Here is a 21,521-nt window from a genome sequence, read left to right on the forward strand (position 1 = left end):
TAGAAGCAAGTCATTTTATCAACATTCATAAGTTTTATTACAACTTCAAACTAAGAAACAACCAACCACCTTTTGGGCATTACCTCTACTTTATGATCAGGACAGAATGATGGGGTAGACAGAAGGGGGGATTTGCTTCACTTCTTGTTGCTTAGAAATACATGTCCAATGAAAGAAATCAAATAATCAGACACTTTAACATAGTGTTCCTGCTTTTCCTGTCCAAAGATGAATAGAATGTCTTGTTACCCACCACCTTCCACCTCTCAGTTCTTTTGGAAAAGATGGGCAAGGAAATCAGATTATCTTCTCACACACATAAAGAACCCATACTACTTTCATCCTGAAACCAAACTGCTTTGAGGAGCATTAGTTAAAAAAAAAAAAAAAAAAAAAAAGCCATAACAATAACAATAAAAAGCCCAACTTTCTCCAAACTACTTCTTTACTGACTGTAAAGGACATAGTCCAAAGATTTCTCTCTTAAAAATACTTCTGGGCTTTTACAGTTGAAATGACTGGTTCTGAATATAAATGCCATTAATAATCTAGTGACAGAATGGAGAGTATCATAGGCTCAAGAAAACAGAGAATGATGGGGTGAGCTGTTGCTATAGTGACTCTGATACGATAATCTCTAGTGCCTTTCCTCATTCCCATGCAACCATAATAAAGCCTAATTTAAAACCAACACTTGCCTTAATTATATCTTTTCCTGGTATCCTGGCATAGAAAAATATATAGAGAGAAACTATGAACTGTTCAACACACTAGATTTCTTGCTTTGAGAAGGTTTTTGAATCTCAGCAATTTCAGTGTGTGTCAGACTAAACTTACTGTATTATAGGTTGACAAAAAGTCAGTTCCACTGGAATCTTTACTCATCTCTCTGGAAACTGATGAACATAATGCCTGTAAAATGGCACATGTAAATAAAATACTTTTTTAGTTGTTACCTTTTTACCTGAGCTGTTACTCTAGTCATTAGTTCAAATGATTCTCCACCAACCTGAAAGTTGGTACTGTAGTTATCAACTGGATGAATTTTTCAAAATGAAAAAGAGATGTTTGCGAAAGCTTGTTTGTAATTGTAATTTGTAATTGCTGCAATTGCTTTTGTACCTCTCAGAAAGAGAGATCTTCTAAAGACCACCTGTAAAAACAGTACAAAGCAGAAGGCTAGTTCCTGCTAATAGCATATTGCAGGTCAGTTTAAAACATTTTTGGTGCCAAAAAAGTACTTTTATCATGGGCTTTCTTAAACCAGGGATATATGTAAGACTATGTGATTTTAGGGAATAAATTGTTTCAAAGCTCACTAGGTGTTACTAATTGGTGTTACATTTCTGGAAATAAATAAAACAGTTAAGATGCTTCAGAAAATGTCCACCTCTTGGTCATTAAAAGCTGTGGCATCTTCTTGCGATGATGCCACAGTGAAGTCTGTGTTCCATCAATAATTATCCAAGCTGGACAGAGAAGCAAAACCTCAGGGTTTTCAAGCTGACAAGACTGGTATTCTAAAGAAGTTTTGCAATAGTTTGTTCAGTGACAGAGGGGACTGAGTCAAAGTTAGGATCAACATTCAAGAGTTTGTGCCTTCTACTGCTATGCTTAAACCATCATAGCACACCCCTTTCATATTATATTAAAAGGGAACACTTCATGGGTTTGCATAAAAATGCCATCCACAAAAGCAATCTCATCAAAAATGACATTTTATTCTAAGAGCAGGAAAAACCCATCCTATTATTAGATACCACTATTACAATATTTGCAAACAGAGACTTTTTAATGGTGTCTAATGTACAGGTTAAATTTAATTGCAGAAAAAATGAACATCATCCTGCCAGCTCCATAATTCACTAAGTTTTCCATTTATTCTACTCAAATTCCTTACGCTTCACAAAGTACCTCCCAGGAACACATCAGACACTAGCTTCAGACTACTATAATGTTACACCTTCTGATGCAACTTTCGACACTTCTCAGTTTGTTTATCATTGAATTTGCACAGACTACCAGTTATGTATAGCTTGAGTATCAAAAGCTGGAATATAGAAGCATCTGAGCCAAACTATTCTGCATACTTGATCAGTTTCATACCACACGCAATCTAAACAAAAAGAATGTACAGACAAGGGAACGCTGTCAGAATACAATTACTGAACGGATTGTACCAGTCAATTTAAGCTCAGAAGAGCCAAACTTTACATTATGCTGCCAAACACTTGAGAAAATGGCATTTGCACAATTCAAGTTTCACCTTTTCAGATTCACTGCCATATTTGCACAGTTCAAGTTAACCTGATTTTTACTTACTACCTGTGCTCTCCTCATTCTTCACCACTACTGCCTGATTCCATCGTGCATTGCTGCCCTCCTGCACTCCATGGGCAAAGGAGCGACAGGCCTATACGATAAGTTGTCAAGGAAAACAAATGAGATTTCCATATTAAGCACACCTGATACTCACTTCTAGTTTAAGCCACAGCCACTAGCAAAAGACAGCCATTTCCAAAAAGTAAATCTTAGGTGCACAGCCAGGGTCTGATGTTTGAGGCTCCTACTTGGGGAAGGTAAGAGAAAAATATACCTAAAGGAGACCAACAGTTCTCCTCAGATCTGACTCTGGTCAAAGCTGCCAGTGGATCCTGAATCCATCTAATGTCTGATGTAATGTGTCAAAGAACCACAGCTTCCTTGCTTTTCCCAATGAATCTTCTTCAAAAGCCTAGTGGGACAGGAATAACTCCTTTTTGTTGTACAAGATACCAAGTGCACTGAACTTAATTAAGCAAGTTAAAGTTAATCATGATAAAACTGACTCAAGCATTTTGTCAGGGAGTTTGAAATTTGTGGGCTTTCATCAGTCTTGTGATTGTTTTATTTTTTGGTAGTCCTTTTCAGAAAAGCACAGCATTGTCAGATCAGTTATTCAGAGAGAGACACAGGGGTAACTTGTTTCAAGTACTGCATGTACTGTGGGACAAACATGCCCTTGCATAGGCAGGTACAGGCCGCACAGTTAAATGAGGTTGCATGACTCAAAACAGACAAAGGATGTAAAAATGCAAAAGGATTACAGTTCCTTCCCTTTTGGAATAGGAATACAGCCAAAACTGATAGTCACAAATATAACCCACTGCTGGCTTTGCTGCTGAGCATCAGTACACGACGCAAGCCCATGTATGCACTGCCATTGCTCCTTGCTGCACTGGCCTAGTCAGCTCTTGCATTCAGGCACTGAACTGACATTTAGGAGCATCCAACTTTCTCAGGCAGTCACAGTATAGGAGGTTTATAAATGTCATGGTATATACTGCATATGAGAACAGAGAAGATGGACAAGGAGGAGGGTGGGGAATATTACAACTATGTGCAATTATTAATCTGATATGTTCCTTTCTTTCTTTCTTTCTTTTTTTTTTTTTTTTTTTTTTTTAATAATTCCTCCAAAGAGACATGACTATCATCTTACATGGAAAGAAGCTGCTGCTTTACTATTAAACCTGGATAAGGTAAGCCCTCTGAGAAGGAGTGATCACTGCAAGACAGTAAATTCATTGGAAGAGAAAAAGAGGAATCCCTTCTGCAAAGAGAGCTGCTTTCTGCTCCTGCCATGAATGCTACTCTGTCCTGCCCTCATGGTAGTTGCTATACCTTGTCCACCCCTTCAGTAGAAGCATCAGCAGACAGTTTGGTTTTCCAGAGCTTTGGCACAGGCACTGTAAGGTAGGGTGACTATATCTGTTTTACTCCCAGCAGTCTGCTGCCAGAAGCCACGTGATTTGTTTGTGCCTAGATTTGGCCCTCTTCTGCTCGTTTCTTAATGGAACAAAGCAGAAAGCGGCTGATTAGACTGCAGAAAGCAGCTGTCTTCTCCTTTGTGAAAAGTTAATGAGAACAGCAGTGAAAGAGGAGGAGAGATCAGAACGAAATAAACAACAATTTAAAGAGGATGATCACAAAGTTGACTTTTAGAGATGAAAGCTAGCTTTATATATACACCAATTTTTGGAAAAAAATAGATTACTCATAAAGGTGCAAATCTTTTTTTTGGTTGCAAAGCCAATTACCAAAATCTCAGTGCTTACAGCTTGACAGGTTCTACAGTAAAGGAGAAAAAAATCCAAAATCCCTGTTCATTTTTCAGCAAGAGAAACAAGGAATGTGTTTATTGTGTCTACATTTACAGATGAAAAAACAAGAGCGTCTACCAGCTGCTCTCTTGTATACCCACTTCCAATTTTAACAACAAACCAAAGAAAGCATTCATTGTTGCTTGTTTAAATGCTCCCTGAAGTAGTATCTGGGCCAAATCCTCCCCTGGTCCAACGAGACGATGCATGGTTCCTCCAGCTACCATGGACCTGACTCAGTCAGCTGAGTACCTGCACATATACACAGATCAGTCATTAGAGTATAGCAGGGAGGCAGAGACTATAACTCTGCCTGGCACATTTTAAGGATGTGCACCCCAGTGTCCCACAAGATTAGCCAGGGTGACAAAGATGGAAGCAAATTGCTAAGAACAGAGCAGCAGCAGAGTTATTCCATGTATGACCAACCTCATGTTTAACAGAGCCCCTCAGGCTTTTGAACTGGCATAGCAATGGGGAGACGGTGAAGCAGCTGAGAGGCCTGGGGACATGTAACTTCAGAGAAAGGGGGCATGCCAGGATTTTAGCAGTAAGGTAACAGGTATGATGATGATGAGGCATCATCAGCTGATAGGAGGCGTTTGGCTTTCCGCCTCTCAGGCCCACTCCTCTCTTTCCCCCCAAATGAGAAAAAGATAGGGAAGAAATAATTGTGTTTGTGAACTGAACATTTACCAAGTAAAAGAAAGGGAAAAAGAGGTAACTGGGACTCTGCCAGAAGGGACAGGCATAGGTAGCTAAGCAGAGTGACTGGAGTGCTTGGTACAGAGAAGCAATGAAAGTGCAACTGGCTTTATTCCAGCAGACAGTATAGATATGTTATCTGGAGCATGCAGTTTCAAAAATAGCTCACTATTAAAGCAGCATTAAAAGGAAAACAAAACAAAACAAAACAAAAAAAAAACGGTAGGCAGCCTGAATTAAGGTTTTTAACTTTCCCTACTAGACATCTTACATTCAGAAAATTGCATCTTACTTTCTCATTTGTGGAAAAAGAGAGAGAGAAATAACCTCAGAAACCACCCCAGGAAAATGTTAAGCTATGACCTTTGCTTATCAGTACATTTATTCAATTATAACAAAACATTATTTTGTAAGTCTGTTTGTAACACAAGCTTCTTCTGCCCTTAGGAAGTAGAACACTTTTTCACAGATAGGAAAGCATATGTTCTGTGAAAAATATGCTATACGAGTTAGATAAACATACCTGCCTATTTCCATTTGCTTTTCTTTCACACTTTAGTGTTTTTAGACATTTCTGAATAAGACAAAAGTATTTAGGAAAAATGAATCATGGGAATCAAGCAAAAAAAAGGTTAGCTTTTAAATTTCTTTATTACGGCGGCCAAGAAGCAATCTATGGATATAATCAGATTTTTTTTAATATCTTAATCACTGGTGGTTCAAACATTTTCTGTCCAACAAAAGTGCAAGCTTCCAATTCTGTGAATAACAACAGCTAGATATTTGAAAACTAACATTCTCAATCATATGCCAGGAAGATGCACGCTAAAGCAGGTCTCTCTCTTCCCCATCACAATAATTTTGATTTTGTCACAACCATTTTGTCTACAATAGTGCCTAATAAAACAAAAGAAAACACAGATCTATACTTGCAGCACACTGCCTCTATTTTATCTCCTAGAAAGGTCAGCTTAATGTATATTGTTTCCAAAAGCTTTTCCCTTCTGGAACGTGCCTCACATCTGCCATCTGTTACTACAAACTATGCGGCAACATACATCAAAACCACAGAAATTCTCACAGAGTAATGCAACAGACACTCTGCTGGATCATATTATTAAACCAAATGTCTTCACTGTTATCAACAAAGTAGAGAACCCTCTTCTTGACTCTGGGAAGCCTAGTAAGATAGGTGGGGGCCTTTTTTATTTGCTTGATCAAAGTGTGTTCATCTTACATGCTCTGAGCAACCTAATGTTCTCTATATACAGCAATTATGCATTTAAAATTAAGATTTCATGGATTTTTCCTTACAGATAGCAAAAAGAAGTGAAATTTTAGTTAAAATATGTATGAAATATGTATGTTAGCTTTATATTTCATATGGTGACTGAGGTAACAAAAGAAAAAGCCTCTAGTGCCCTTGGTTTTCTCTCTGCCAATTTACTCTATAAAACCAGCACATGATTTGGCATCATTTGATAGTACTGCCAATCTCTTTAAGGAAAGGTGGAGCAGAATGCAACTTCTCACAGAGATGTTTTGGTTGCAGCCCTGCTAACGTGCACCTGGCAATGGCTGATACTATTTCTACAGTAGGAAACCAAAGGTGTCATGAATAGCTTGAGTAGGTGTTCTTAGCACACACATTTGTCTTCCAGAGAAACTTTTCTTTGAAGATTGTAAAGATAAAAAAAAACCCAAAACAATAGATGTTAAAAAAGAAAAGCGAGGGAAGAAAGCAACGGGGGAAAGCGCATGATCTCCTTCCACGCTAGCCCACCCAGCAATGCGGCCTGAATCTTGCAAACAGCTTCACGTTCTGAAGGGATCTCCAGTCCCACCTTCCTGTGGGCGTTACTTTCTGCTACAAACAAGGGAAAAACAAGGCAAACAGAAAATCCCGAGTAAACTCTGGTAAGTGGGTCAGCTCTACCACATGAATATTCAACCGACATGTATTTTCAACTTAACAGCCGTGACAGGCTACGTGATTCCTACACCCAATACCAGAACATTTGAGAGCCAACACTACTTCCTGCATATCATTCGTCTCTGGTTCCTAACCATTTTTTTTCAGAATAAAATTTACGAAGTCAAAAAACACTTCCAAATTCTAAATACCCACCCTTCTCTTAAAAATCCATTTTATTAAAAATAACTGTTTTCATCTTAGGAGAAGCTCATTCACACTTGCTTTTATATTTCACATAAGTGAACACACTGATTCACCCCACAAAAAATCACCCCTAATGGCAGTGAATCAATACCTTAATTCAGCTCATGAACTCCTTTCACTCACTCAGTTGCCTTACAACTGAATACATTAAGATACTCACAACTACTGACATTCTCAGGAAGTTTTCTGCCTGATTGGAAAGCCTTTTGATTTTGTACTTATTTCTGTGGTGTTTTGGCCTGATGACATTTAGACTGCTCTGTATTTTGAGTATACACTATTTGCATTGACACAAAAACATACATTCCCCAAAGTAAATGGTCTCCCATTGTTAACCTATTTTGTTATTTCATATATATGAAGATAGAGGAAGTTACAACGTCCTAACCTATTTATCTGTATGGCTTCCCCACTTTCACTCATACCACAGTCCTGCAGCAGTGTGACTCAGTAAGTTAAAGCTGATAAAATTTTTTAATGGATTTTATATTTGAAATAAATTGTTCATCAAAAAAATGAAATCAACAGCTTGTATTAAATACATTTTTTTCCTCAAGCAGTACATGTTTTACCATCAATTTTTAACCAACATGATAACCATAGACTAGAGAAAGTCATTGGCTAAGCCACTAAAATGAGAATTTTAAATGGCTGTTACCCTTTCTACAGCTGCAATGATAGTATCTTCTTTATTTTCCTGAATTCAGCTTAGTTCAGCTCAGTAAAGAGTCAATTTGGGATTGAAAAAAGTAGGCAAGCATGCTTATCTCTTCAATCTAAAGATACTAAAATCTCGATGTCTTGAAAATCAGCTAATTTCACTAAATAAAAGACTTTCTTTGGTTTATAACTAAGTTGATAACTAAATTTTAAGTGCAAAATAAGTTTGGATAAACGTTTTCCCTATTTTATCTAATAAAATTAATGTTTATATACTATTTAAAATGTGCACATTTACAGAAAAGTACTACTTTCATTCAAATTTCTTTCCAAATAGAGCTTACATGAATGAAAAGCAGCATTCTGGTAACTACTTCTAAAACATAATCAAACATATAAATTAAGCCTGTAAATAAATGCTTCTTAATCATATAAGTAAATATATGATGGTCTTCCTGGTGAGGGAATAAAAAAAAGAGAATTTCAAATTTAGTATAATAATTCCGCATAAAAATAATCAAAATGGCTTAAAGGGTTACCAGAAAACAGGAATGAGGCTTTCTTTAGAAAGATCATAAAACTCTGAACCTGAAACATGGTTCAAGTTTCTTATTATTTCAGTCAAGGTTTCTTGTTGTTGATCTGGGGATCTGAACTGGGATCATATTCCAAAATTCAAATAATTCTAGTTCAAATCAACCTATCTGCAGTGAAACAGCTCTGGTCCACATCACGGCAAGGTTATTTCTTAACGATGTAGTTCATCATTACTTTTTCTGCTCTATTTATTTTGATTCAAAAAAGAGCAAATAATTGCATCTTTTGTTTCAGGCTGATGGATACAATAAGCAAAAAGTTAATGTTTTGCAAAAAAAGGGAACATGGTAGTTCTGGGTGGGGTTTCAAGCCTGACAAAAATTCTGTTTTTTATCCTATAGTTGCAATCTTGAACATTACTTATCTGGAAAAGTCAGGATTGCCATGCTGGTTAATGCTACTTAGGAAAGCCATAACAGAGAGCATTCAGTGGAGGTTGTACCGTCACATGCTTTCTTCTGCTCACAGGGGGCTTGGAGCTGCTGTTTGGTACTGGCTGCTGATACTACTCAGGGGCTGCCACGGAACCCTAAGGTAATTTCAGGGAAAGCTGGAGGGGGCTAATTCCTGCGTGTCTCTTTCCAGTATTTGTCATTCAAGCTAACAATTTAATAAATCTCTGCGTGTATTTCTATGTTTTAAATTCTGAAGCTTTTTATAAAAGACTATTCTGCGCTGCTCATTCACATTCATATGAATTGCTAACTCTTTACATTTTTGGCTGCAAATTAACCTCTGTCTAGACTTTTAATATTTCCAAAATATCATGCACAAATCTGTCTCTAGCCAGGCTTTTTGCTGGTGCAGGAACTTACGAAACAGTCTCCAGAATGTCACTGGATATAGTGAAATTTAGCTTTAAAGAGGGTATGAGCCAAGTCCTGAGACAAAACCACCTTTTTTTCTTTAACATATTCTCTAAACAAGTACAACATCCCATCAAGATCAGGTCTTAAATTCTTACGTCTCACATTTTACTTCAGTCTATTTTAGCTACTATATAGAATGCTTTAGGTCATTGGCAAGAAAGAGGCTGTCTAAAGGATATGAAAAGTTTTGTTATTTTTTTTTTCAAGGATGGAAATAAAAGCTTTCTTCTCAACACTAAACGAAAAATTTGCCTACCCAGGGTATGGACTGAGTCAGTCCTTTCTATTTCTGAAGCTGTCTGGCTTTATCTTTCTATCTACTCCAGAAGTTTTGGTTTTTTCCCCCCCCTTATCTTGATATAGGTACTCTGCCTATAGAAGAATCTTTTTTTTTCCTTTTTGAAAAAAGAGTATTGTTTAGAGAAAGTCTCCCAACTTTTTCTGCCTTTATACGCAGTGCCTAGAAATTTTGTTTCATTTATCTGGCAAGCTTGAAGGAAAGCTTACACAGAAGGATAGGTGAACTACAAAAAGCAGATGACTAAAAAATTCTGTGTTAAAGAACAGAATCTTCTGAATGCTTTTCAGAGTTACATCCTTATTGATGGGTATTCCACACTTCATAGCACAGTTCCAGTGACACCCGCTTGAATGAGATACAGCTAAATGATTAGCGGCTTGCTGAGATTTGGTTCTGAGATCTGAGATGGAGACGCTAGTTATTTTCTCCAAACATCACTGTAGTTCAGACTCTGGCTGGACAATGGATAAACCCTGGAAGATGACACGGAGAGTAAGTGCATGTGCACTTCTACGTAGAAATGCGTGAAAGCTGAATCCAGGGGAGCTGTAGAGTCTGTAAGACTTGCATCTTAAGACTTACAGACTTACATCTGACAGCATTTGCTTGGATAATAATCAACAATTCTTTCATGGAGCAACATCACACACGGGACATCACAATGCAATTGCATTAAAAATAGATATTCCTGCCAATCACTTGCAAATCACTTGAATGTTCTAATTACATAAACCTCTCTGGTGTTTCTCTTCCTTGTTTCTCCCAATCTGCCAAAGAGCAGCTTGACTCCGAGAATGAAGTTATTTTGAATTGCTCCAGCTGGGGTAGGTTCCCAGACTGGTAAAATGCATCAGCCTGGCTACCAATGATATTTTCCCCCCAGACCCTTCCACCACTCCTCAACATCACTTCAAGACAGTTGCTGCGTATCTTGAATAATATAAAAATAAATGAATCAGAAGAATTATTTATCTCTATTGCTTTTACACTCACGTTTCTGTGGAGGACGCAAAGGCAAAGACCTACTAACTGATACAATGTATGTAAGCTCCAGTCTTAGGACAATGAAAGCACCTCAAAGGAAGAACCAATATCTTGTAAAGCGCATCCATGTCACTTCTCTATTTTTCTATTTGTACCAGAACAGGTTAATATTTTTCATTATATCCTGTAGCTGCACATATAGAAAGAAGGTAACATATTAGTGGGAATGAATGTTGGACTAACTACTGATATACTGACATTGCAAGGAATAAACATAATTTCATATACACAGTGACTGCTATAGTCACTAAATGATTTCAGGGCTGAAATTAGGCTTCAAAAATACTATTAGCTACCAAGAAAGATGCAAAAAATAGCGTATTTAAAAAGAACTTCTAATAGTTTGATATTGTACAATTCTGTGATTATAGTCAACTACTGAGTCCAGCTAAAATACATCAAAATATGCAGAAACAATTGCATTTCCAATAAATAAATATCAATCAAGTAAAAGCAATGAAAAATTCCAGGTAGATTGTGCAAGAATTTAAAGAGCATATCCACACATAGCACACTAACATCTACGTTTTACAGAGAGCACGTATACTTTTTTCAACACTGTGGTCATGGGTTTAATGTAATTAAAAAGCCTCTGAAGGAATCTCAATATTAAACTTTCACAATAGCTTTCCAACACATTCAAAATCTTTGTTAGCATAAAACCTACCCACAGAATCAGCAGTTGCGTCACCGTAAAACTTCCCTTCATTATGCTAAGGTTTCTATCATCCAAAAACCACCCCAAAAGGAGAAATAGTGACATCTCAGTGAGACAGGACAAAGTGAGGCGAACTGCAGGTCTTTGATCTGGCAGAAAGCGTTCTGCATTCTGATTAGAATTTCTGCTGGGATCCTAGGAGATGAAAGGATTTTTTTTTTAAAGTCTGACAGCTAATGCGGGGGGAGTATTCAGAAGAGAACAAAAAGAGGAGCACTGAAAGCAGATGACATCATGCCTCAGAATGGCCTTTACCATCTCACTGACATGTCCCACAAAGTAGTATAGTAATTTCCACAAAGCTGTTATTGAGAGTTCAAGATCCTCTGTGAAGACAGTATGGCCGGTGATCTATTGCTTTAAAAGCATAGAAGGTTGAAGCAGGTCAAAATATAATATATATATCATAGTCCAGGGCCCTAAACACAATACAATGCTCCAGAATGCCACTTTTCAGAAAAACTATGCTCTGCCTGATACAATACAACGTAAGTCCCCACTCTACATAGTTTACAACTGAAAGTTCTGGCACTACCATCTTTGGGAAAAACCCACAGAGGGAGCATGAAAATGCCATTTATCTCCCTCTGATTCTTCCCATCAGCAGTTTGCCCTTTTTGGTCAGATACATCTCCCAGCCTTGCAGACTGCTTCAAGTTGACTACCCTTCACCTCAGATTGCTGAAGGCACCCGACACAGGGGATAGGCACCAAAATCTCCCCCTCATACTCTGTAGGCAGTTAAGAGGAAAAGCATAGCAGTTTTTTTGTTCTGCTTATTTATGTTCAGGATAAAGGCACAAACAGCCAAGTCATCAGGGAATATACATACCATTTGCTCACAACAGATCTGAAAACCTCAGGCAGTATCAATGGAAAGGGTTTTTTTTATTTCTTCTTTTTCTTTCCTACTTTTAAAGGCTTACCCTTGTTACACAAAGCAAAAAGAAGACTGTGCTTTGAACTGGTTTTCATTATCATTAAGGAAGTGACAAGCCAAAAAAAGGAGATTCAGTGTCAAAGCTTGTCTAATTCTTAACTCTCCCTTCCTACTGCCTCCTTTATACCTCATGGTGTGGCTGTCTGAAGTCTGCGCAGTGCTCTTTTTCTGTGTCAAACATCCTCCCAGCTGCAAAGAGATCTCGTTTATAAACATGTCCTTCATTTGAACTCTAGCCTAAGTGCAAAATGTAAAGAACAATAAAAGAGACTTCGTGGATACCATCCATTTCTCTTGTTTCCTGAAGCTAGCACCCTTATTTTAATTTGAAAGGGAAACTGATGTTATAATTGGGATTTTTACATTTTCACATGAATTGCAGACCTCTCTGCACTGTTTCACTACCTGCATATCAATGCATTTTGACAACAAGTAGTTTTATCGATGATGATGGAACGCAGTGTCCTGGAAAACAAACAACATCACAAAAGACTAAACACTTTGCAACAGCCAAAACAAGCAGGATCATAAGAAAATATGCAAGAAAATTTCTGACTGCTGCCTGACAAGCCACATTGCACATCAGTATGTTTCTATTTTCTCCTTACTAGCTATTAAAATCTGTGTCAATAATGACTTATCATATTTAATGTGCACATAACCATGCTCTCACCAGCCACAGGAAAATTATTATTTCTTAGAGAAGTGGTAAATAGCTGTAATTATTTTTGAACTGCTAATCTTTCCTTTAGAATGTGGTCTTCAGGATAAACACCTGTTTTTAAACTGACATCCTAATCAGGCACAGATGAACAGCAGGAAAATAATTTATATGCTAAAGATTCCTATTCTATCTATTCTTTCCTTCTTATTAAAAAAGCTTTTCTATGCTCACAATTTTCTCTTCATTCGCCCTGGACTTCTTGCTTTCAAGAAGGAAGAAATAGCCCATAAGATATACCAGATATGAATAGCTCAGTCTTTACTATCTGGTTTTGGTCTACACCATTTTGAGACTGAATAATTAAACTACCACACATTCCTCTTGGATGTCTGGGCATTAGAAGATCCCTTGCCCTACAGGGCTTGACTTGATCAGAAGGAACGAAAGCTCCACTAACCTGCGCTGTGTGAGAGAGTCTTCCTCCTCCTTTTATTTTTTCATTTTAAGATATTGCGAGTATTAGCAAACAGAGTTTCGTTCATTTCCTTCTTGAAGCTCTGAAGTTCCCCATTAGTACCAGCAGTTCATAATCAGAGATCTGAAGTCTAATGCTGTTGTGCACTTACAACTATATGTATACTTAAAGCAATCAGATGGTAAATTTCTTTGTTAAAATAACAATCATTATTGTTTACAAATAATAACCTGACATTATTTGTAAAGCAAATGTTATCTCATGAACTTTAAAAAAATCAGTTACTTTCTCCTTAGGAAACCCAGCTCTCAAAATGTATAATCATCCATAAAAGTGATAATTTATTTTAGAGATCAGCAAGATTCACTGCCTTCTCAAAGTCAATACGGAGATGGTTTGACCTGACGTAAGCAAGTACTCAACTTAATGCTAGCAGAAAAGGTACCAAATATACCTCAGTAAACAGAAAAATAGTTGCAAAAAAACCCCAAACCTTTGCATAATGTGAACTACACAGCTTATCTAAACACAAAGTTTCAAGGGGATAAACAACTATACTTCCTTTAGTCTTCCTGACTTCATCATTACCACAACAACCCAGTTCTCTGTTCTGCTCATTCTGAGGAAACAAACTCAGAAGCTTCCCTGACTCCTACACTTACACATGCAAACACACACTTAGCCAATTCAGTCAAATTATGACTTGGAGGGAGGGAAAAAAAAGCAACAAAAGGAAAAAAATCTAAATAGACAAAATTCTGTACAATTTCAGCATCCCTAATTTAAGTCATAGTTGGCGGCTGTATTAGCTGTTCAGTGGCTCAGACTAGCAGGCTTGACTGTTGTCAATGCCAGAGGTCAGGAAAGAGGTTACCCATAACAACAGCAGAAGTTTTCAAAAGGCCTTCAGCTGAGAATTCTAAGACAAGTAGATGCACATATTTTGAAATAGAGAGATCTAAGCCAACATATTGGAAAGAGTCAAGAGTCTTAAAATGCCACGGCTTCATGGTATTTACTTGCATGTCTCAAAGTTCATGTCTCGGGGAAAGACACTTACTTGTAAAGGTAATACTCCGCTTGATCCACCTCCTCTCGTGAAGAAATGTTGTCAACAAACTAATTGAAAAATAAAAAATAGAAGCTTCAGATGGAGCACTCACAAAACACATTAGAATAAAATGCCACTTGAATAAAGATTTGTATTGCTTATCTAAGTGTTTGACAGTAATGGAGGTCTTCGAATCTTGTTTACTACTAGTCAGGTTTCTCCAACACTGCTAAAATTAAAATCTTTCAAAAATGATCCAGAAAAGACTAAACTGACCTCTAATAAATGCTACATATCTTGAAAACATGGAGACCATCTAAGAATGATGTCCATATAATCCAGTATCTGGTACTTTTATTGCTCTCCTGTGAATTACTTCACTTTAATCACATCCTTTAATTTGAATCTGCATTTAGTTCTTAACTCTGTTGTCTAATTTGAGTAATTCTCAACATGTCTTAGTTCTCTTCCTAAAAGGCATTCTTTCCCTAACATTTATCTGTCTTGCCTATTCATACTATAAATTCTGAAGTACAGGGACAATACTATTTTGTATTTCACTAGTCTCAGTCTTGCCTAGGATCTCTCAGAGCACAAATAAGTAACAGTATGAAAAAAAAAATCCCCACAAGGCTTCAAGTACAACTTTCCTCCCGTGTCAAACTTCATCTACGCCAGGCAATCTTCAAATTTTTCAGTGCTACCAAATGTTTAAATCAAAGCAAATTTTTCAACCAGACTTTGTGTTATGGTAACAATGAATCCTGTTTTCCTGTAGATTTAGCTAACATGAGGACAAAGACACTGGAACACTCCAGAGACTCCTCCATATAAAGCCTTTGGCTTAGAACATATAAACAGCATGATCTCAAGGTCAGTGTTTCTCTTTGTCCTACGAGTAAGCTAGAAACAATAGCTCCACTTGATTTGCTTTCCAGTGTCTTATTTCTCCTTGCACACTGTCTACACGCAGATCTCATCTCTGAGTATGGCAATAGCATGCCTGTATGTTTCATTGATATTTTAAGAAATGAGAATCTTATCTGTGAACTACAGGTATTGGAAAGTAGGGCTATTTGATAGTCTGGAAATGCTACCTCTCCAGAAAAAACATTATTCCAAAGCAGGAGTGTGAGGAAGAAAAGGAATAAAGCTGATTAAATAACAAAAGGAGAGAGGAACACCCACATCCTTTGTGGACAGTGTCTCAGAAGAAATGATCGACAATGTTTGGTTATGTTAAAAAATGTTCTATGACTCTTCAGTTACTGGTACCAATGATCCTGGTAAGTGTAATTGTCACTTAGGTGCCATGGTGGTGACTCAGCTTTTCTGGATAATTTTGAATTTTGAAACTTTATTTTTAAAATGAAGTGCCGTGTTTATTCTGCTTTTTCTGTATGACAATCCATTTACGTACAGAATGTAAAAGCACATCTTGCACCTCTGCTTTCACTTTCCCTTCCCAGATTAAACCATCCAAAGGATGGCTCTGGTTACTAATTCCAGTAAGAGTAATGGCTTCACTTAACCCATGTCAGCATTTGTCTTGCCAGAGTCTGCTGAGGCGAAGAAAGAAAAATGTAGCAGCAAAACGTAGCCACTCCTGCCTTATTCCCAAAGGAGCCGGGAAGTATAGGAAGATGCATGCAGATAGGCAGTGTGCTAATTCAATGCATTCCCTTAGCAGCCTGGGTTCCTATAAAGTGCCTGAGGGGTGGGGTGTTAAAGCTCTTATTGACAAAGACAGAAACCACAAGAAGGCAAGGAGCATATATTATGAAAATACATAGCCTAGTAACAGAGCGAGGCTCCACTTTGCTGAACACTCTACCCAACAGAAAAATAACCTATTTCCTTTCTGAAGACCACACAGCCCAGGTACTAACTAATGAGCACAAAGAAACAATAAAACAGTTTTATACAGCAATTTAACAGTATAACAAGACATTTACGACCCCAGAACTCCCAGCAGAGGTGATATCATTTATCCCTTCTGAGCTCACTTGATTTCATAAGCATTCTGTTGTCATTCCTATCACTTTATGATTGGAATTTATTCCTTACCCGGGCTATTGTCAAAGAGCTGACAGGCAGCTTTCTTTCATAGGTTCTGTCCATTAAGGTGGCTAATTCAGCTGTAGAAAACAGAATAAGAATGTTTAATCAGCTGAGAGTATAGGAAAATCTACAGAGCTATCATATAACTTGGAATAGAACCTGTGTCCATGAAGTTTAATGTTGGTTCCCTAATAACACCTTCTGTAACTCTGATTCTGAAGTTGTATGAAAACAATATTGTTCAATAATTTGACAAATATTTGAACAGAAAATAAGATACAGAGGGATTTTCAACACAATGATTTTATACTATAGCTAAAAAACCTGAGTTGATATCTTGAAAATTCACACTTACTTTCAAGCTTAGCATTTGCTAGGCAGTGCTTTTGGGTTGGGTTCCTCCTTCATTTTACAGCAAAACAACGAGACATAGAAACAAGCAGTACCAATCTGATAAACCCTACAGGCACAAACAGCAATTAAAAGAAATCCAGTTAATCAAATTGGACACTGGGCCAGTACCTTACTAACTTTACAGCTTTCTGTTCCAGCAGTCATATAATAATATTATATTACTGACCACACAGCAACCTCAAGCTTTCGACTGTTCAGCAGGTAGCCAAACACTGAACTTGATGAATACAATTAGGAGTTTTATTTTTGTATTCTTCCTGGAAAATAACGACAACCCAGGAAGAGTAAACTGTTTACTGTGTGCTTAGTGTCAGCTGCCTCTTTCCAGAGGCCATACTGATGGCACTCCACCTATAATATTTAGAGATATCTATCATACACTTTCTATCCTCCTGCACCTTCCAGCACCAGGAAACCTAAGTATTCTCTTTGCATCCCTAGCACCTCCCTTTATCCTTTGCATATGGAGACTCCAGCTGTTTTTAACTCAGCAATAGCCTCCTTTTACACCTCTGGATCAGCCCCATTGGCCATGCTACAAGAACTGACAGGCTTGCTAGCTTTGCAATTCATTTTGCAGAGAGGTCACAACAGTCATCTGAACTCTGCAACTCAGTGAAACATGAGGTGGATGCAATCTGCAGCACCACATCTCAATCAACCCTTCCCCACCGGCAAAACTGGCCAGGACAGGTAATCAGCACTGCACCAGTAACAAGCAGCATCTCTGAGGGATGCAGTCTGTGAACACACTGTCCGCAGAACAAGCAATATCACTATCCACCATCTTAAAAATGCTCCGGAACCTCTAGTGAATACTAAGGGATACATGTACTTCCAATAGTAAGAACAGCATTCAGTGCTACTGTGATCCTACAGGTACATTCTCAAATCACAACACACATGCAAAGATTGTTGCTGCAGTTAAAACACTGGAGTCTTGGTTTGGAGTTAAGCGTTAAACTCCTAGTTTGAATAATGTTGCTGTCCACTGCATACCATTTTTTTGTATTTACATAGCATCTTCCTGAGGGGTGCTTTTCAAAACACAAAAAAGAACATTCCTTACATACAGTTATCTCTGGCTGAGGGAAGGCAGACAACATCACGTGATCATGAAAGGGAAGGGAAATCTGGGGCAAGAGCACTGAGGAAGCATCAGCTCTGACAAAATACAACACAGGATGTTAAGATGAGGTGGGCCACCAAAGCAATTCTGTACTGCATAATCACTATAATAGCAGACAACTCTTTTAACGATAAAGAATTTTCTGTGGGAGTATCCTTATAAGAAGAACTCTATATTACCCTTTTCTGTACCATTCATGATGATCATGTTAGAGCACGGTTCCACTGCTCATGAATCACAATCAGTAATGTTAGAAGTTAAGGCAGAGTAGATGTTGCAGCCAAGTCAACAGGAGTGAGAAAAAGGCTAGATGTTTGCCTAAACGTACTAGGCCAACTGTCAGCTACCATCCTTTACCTGCGCTCAGAAAAAACATCGAAAAAAACATTGGTAAGTATTCACTCAAAAATCTGCTTTTTTAATGATATGGCAATGGCACTCCTAGATGAACAACTGCACAGGTTAGGATCACATCTATCTATTCCACAATGATTTTTCCAAATTCACCAAGTTATCATGCATCTCCCTTTGAAAACTGGAAGCTGATATCTAAGACCGTCCAGGCCACACTCAGGCCCTGCATCTAGGATTTCTTTTGTCTAGGTGCTCATGAAGCTGAAGAGCCCATCTCAGAAACCCTGACAGACTAAAGAAAAATATAAACCAAATGAATACAATGCCAAAAGGGTAGGATCCCAAGACCGCTAGCCATTTATATATGGGCCTCCTCTGGGAGCGTTCACACAGAATTTTAATGATTGATCTTTTGTGCTGTCTGAAAAGCTGGAACTCTCCATCAAAACTTTAGCATGGAAAGCAACATGAAGCACCCATCTATCAGCTCTAGCATAAGAATCACGGTAAAATGAAAGCTGATCAAATCTTAAAGAATAAGAGACAAATCAAGTTAATTGGAAATTTTGCTTTGTTGCCAGACAAACTGCAGTTTCTGCTGTAGTTTCTAAACATGAATAATTTGCAATGAGTAACTGTTTCCTAGTTTGCTTTCTTCAAAGAGTAGATTTTTTCCCTCAGATTCATGATTTGAAATAGTTCAGCTACCTTCTGTGAACCAAGCTTACTCTGTAAATTGCTGTTCAATAATCAACTGTATTGTTTTCTGTCAATTAAAAATATCTTGATAGAAATACTAGAATGTAAGAGCATGAATGATCGAGTCTTTTAGCACTGTTGATAGTAAAACCTGAGTGCTAACGTCAGCCTAGAAAGCAAGTGCCTTTATGGCCAAAGTAAAATCTTAGGTACATTCTAACAGATACATGTTGCAAGTGTCTTTACACTATTTATCTGCTAGTCATTATCAAAGAGGACACTAGTATATCAACTCTCTTACACCTATTGTCTAAAAATGAATTAATACGAAAATAACTTTTACAAAACTTTAATTCCTCCACAAAAATATTTTTGTATCTTGCAGAACCTCATGGATTACTTTTTAGTTTAGGAACAAACTAAAAAACAAACTGTAAGTCTAAGCAGAGGTCACTTCACTTTTGGGTGTGACTTGACAGTTGTCTTTAAAACAGCATCTAGGATTTTGTTTGCTTATTTTTTTCATTTGTTCATAGAAACTCTATTTCTTGCTTCCCACAACTAGGTGATTCAGGACAACAATTGGGAAAATAAAGTCCTTCACCTTCCAATTTACTGTTTATGACATCTAATACCTATCTGGTTGTCTATGAAATCCATATAGTTTCAGTTTGATTCCCAGCGTATGCCTATCCACAGCACACAACCACTCTGACAAATGGAATATTCAGTCACTGTGTAAGGTCTTGGAACTACCTTCTCACTCTTAGAAGTGATCCCTCCATGACAGGGTTGAAATCCAGTGTTGTGGCAGCAACTAGAAAGCTGACAGAACAGTCATCCAAAGTTTACCCGTGTTAGGAATGATGGGCTGAACTCACAAGCAAACATTTAGTTTTCATAAAAGAAAGCCCTGATTTATTTTATTGGTACAAGAGAAATATAAAAGGTGGCTGAGGTGAACACTCTGCCTCACAGGTTTATGTTCTGTATTTCTCACAATATCCACACCCCTAGTAGCTTCTGGAAAGACCTACAGCTTTGTACCAAAGAATGCTTTGAATGGAAATTACTCAAGTCTGCAAAGGCAGCACTGCCACCTGGTGTTCCTCCCAGACAGCTGATGAGCCACATACTTCTGATACTAAAAGCTTTTCTAAACAAAAAGATGTTTTCTATTCCACTTTTTTTTTTTTTTTTTTTTTTTGCCATCCCCTTAGATTTTGATAATCTCCCTGCTTGTCATGAAAACACTTACCATCACCTCATCTTACTCTTGTTAGCGACAAACCAACTGCAACATTAGAGTCTCTAAGCCCAGTCATGCCTGCTGTTTCCTTGATACTTAATTCTTAATAAGTAGAATACAGATTACTATTAAATAGATATATTCCTACCAGTCAACAGTTTAAAAATAACAAATTATGGCATTTTCAGCCCTCACTTTTCTGAACAAGCGTGCTTCTGCACACAAAACACAATCTTGTTTTTTCCCACACCTTTTTAGTACTGAGGTTTGCTAAGTCCACTCATGCTAAACTGAGACTACAATCATGTGCATTTATTCTTAAGAAGACAAGAACAAACAGTGTCTTATATGGACACGGTAAATGAGTTAGAGTCCAGGATGGCACCACAGCATTGTACCCAGAGAAACAAAACGGAATTTAAATCAAAACATTTTTTCTGCAGATTTATTCTCATGATATAATTTGGAATAACAGTTCAGAAACAGGTTTTGAAATATCCAAATAAGAGAGTATCTCCTGAATACAGGGAATTCACTCCAGCTACAGTCACCAGTTACTATACACACGATTGTTTGTGCAAACATACAATTGATGGCTATAGAGCAGATGTCTGTGGTGCTGTCTCCTCTTTGAAAATGCTAATGCAGCTGACACTGTGTTAACTTGTTTTCTCTTTTCTGTGAACACAAAATGAAAATGCAAAGCAGTTCTTCAGAGAGCATGTAGCAGGCATCTGCTCTGGACCAAGGTCTTTAGTACAGCAGCAGCTAGAACTCTGCTAGCCAAGGAGTCACAAAAAGTCTTGGCAAGCCTGAGGGAAGGCAGACATTGACTGTGTGAGTGCTTGCACAACAGTGTTTTTCTTTACAATGAATTTCTGTTCCCTAGGAATCTGATCAAAATAGGAATCATTTTTCGTCTGGAGGTAACCAATTCACATACATTCCAGGTCATTAATGTCTGTGGCTCAAACCTCAAAAAGGCATACACAGAGGTGACCAGTCCCATTGACCATGAAGTGTTACAAGGTCCAACAGTCTCTGATGGATCCAAGCTGCAGTCATGAGCACCCACCAGCTGATTCTGGCTCAAGTAGAATAAAACACGTTGACAGTATCAATCATCAGTTCATGCGTAAGTAACAAAAACAAACTGATGCATACAATGCTAAAGACATCATTCTGGTCACTGTCTGTCTTCCTGCCTGATAAAAGACCTTGAATTCCACTTGCAGATTCTTTTTCCAGCCCCATTATCTATGTTACAATT

General features: G+C 37.7%; 1 protein-coding gene across 1 annotated transcript in view; it reads right to left on the reverse strand.

Annotated features, from left to right (window-relative positions):
• Positions 1-21,521, reverse strand: part of MRPS27 (mitochondrial ribosomal protein S27) — a 47,446-nt gene that overhangs the window by 23,475 nt on the left and 2,450 nt on the right. Inside the window, exons 3-4 of the mRNA XM_062600216.1 lie at positions 16,413-16,483; positions 14,355-14,413 (exon numbers count right to left, since the gene is read on the reverse strand). Of these exons, the coding sequence (XP_062456200.1) occupies positions 14,355-14,413; positions 16,413-16,483 (130 nt within the window). The remainder of the gene's footprint in view (positions 1-14,354; positions 14,414-16,412; positions 16,484-21,521) is intronic.

This window comes from Rhea pennata, chromosome Z (assembly GCF_028389875.1).
Source record: "Rhea pennata isolate bPtePen1 chromosome Z, bPtePen1.pri, whole genome shotgun sequence".
Lineage (NCBI taxonomy): Eukaryota > Metazoa > Chordata > Aves > Rheiformes > Rheidae > Rhea > Rhea pennata.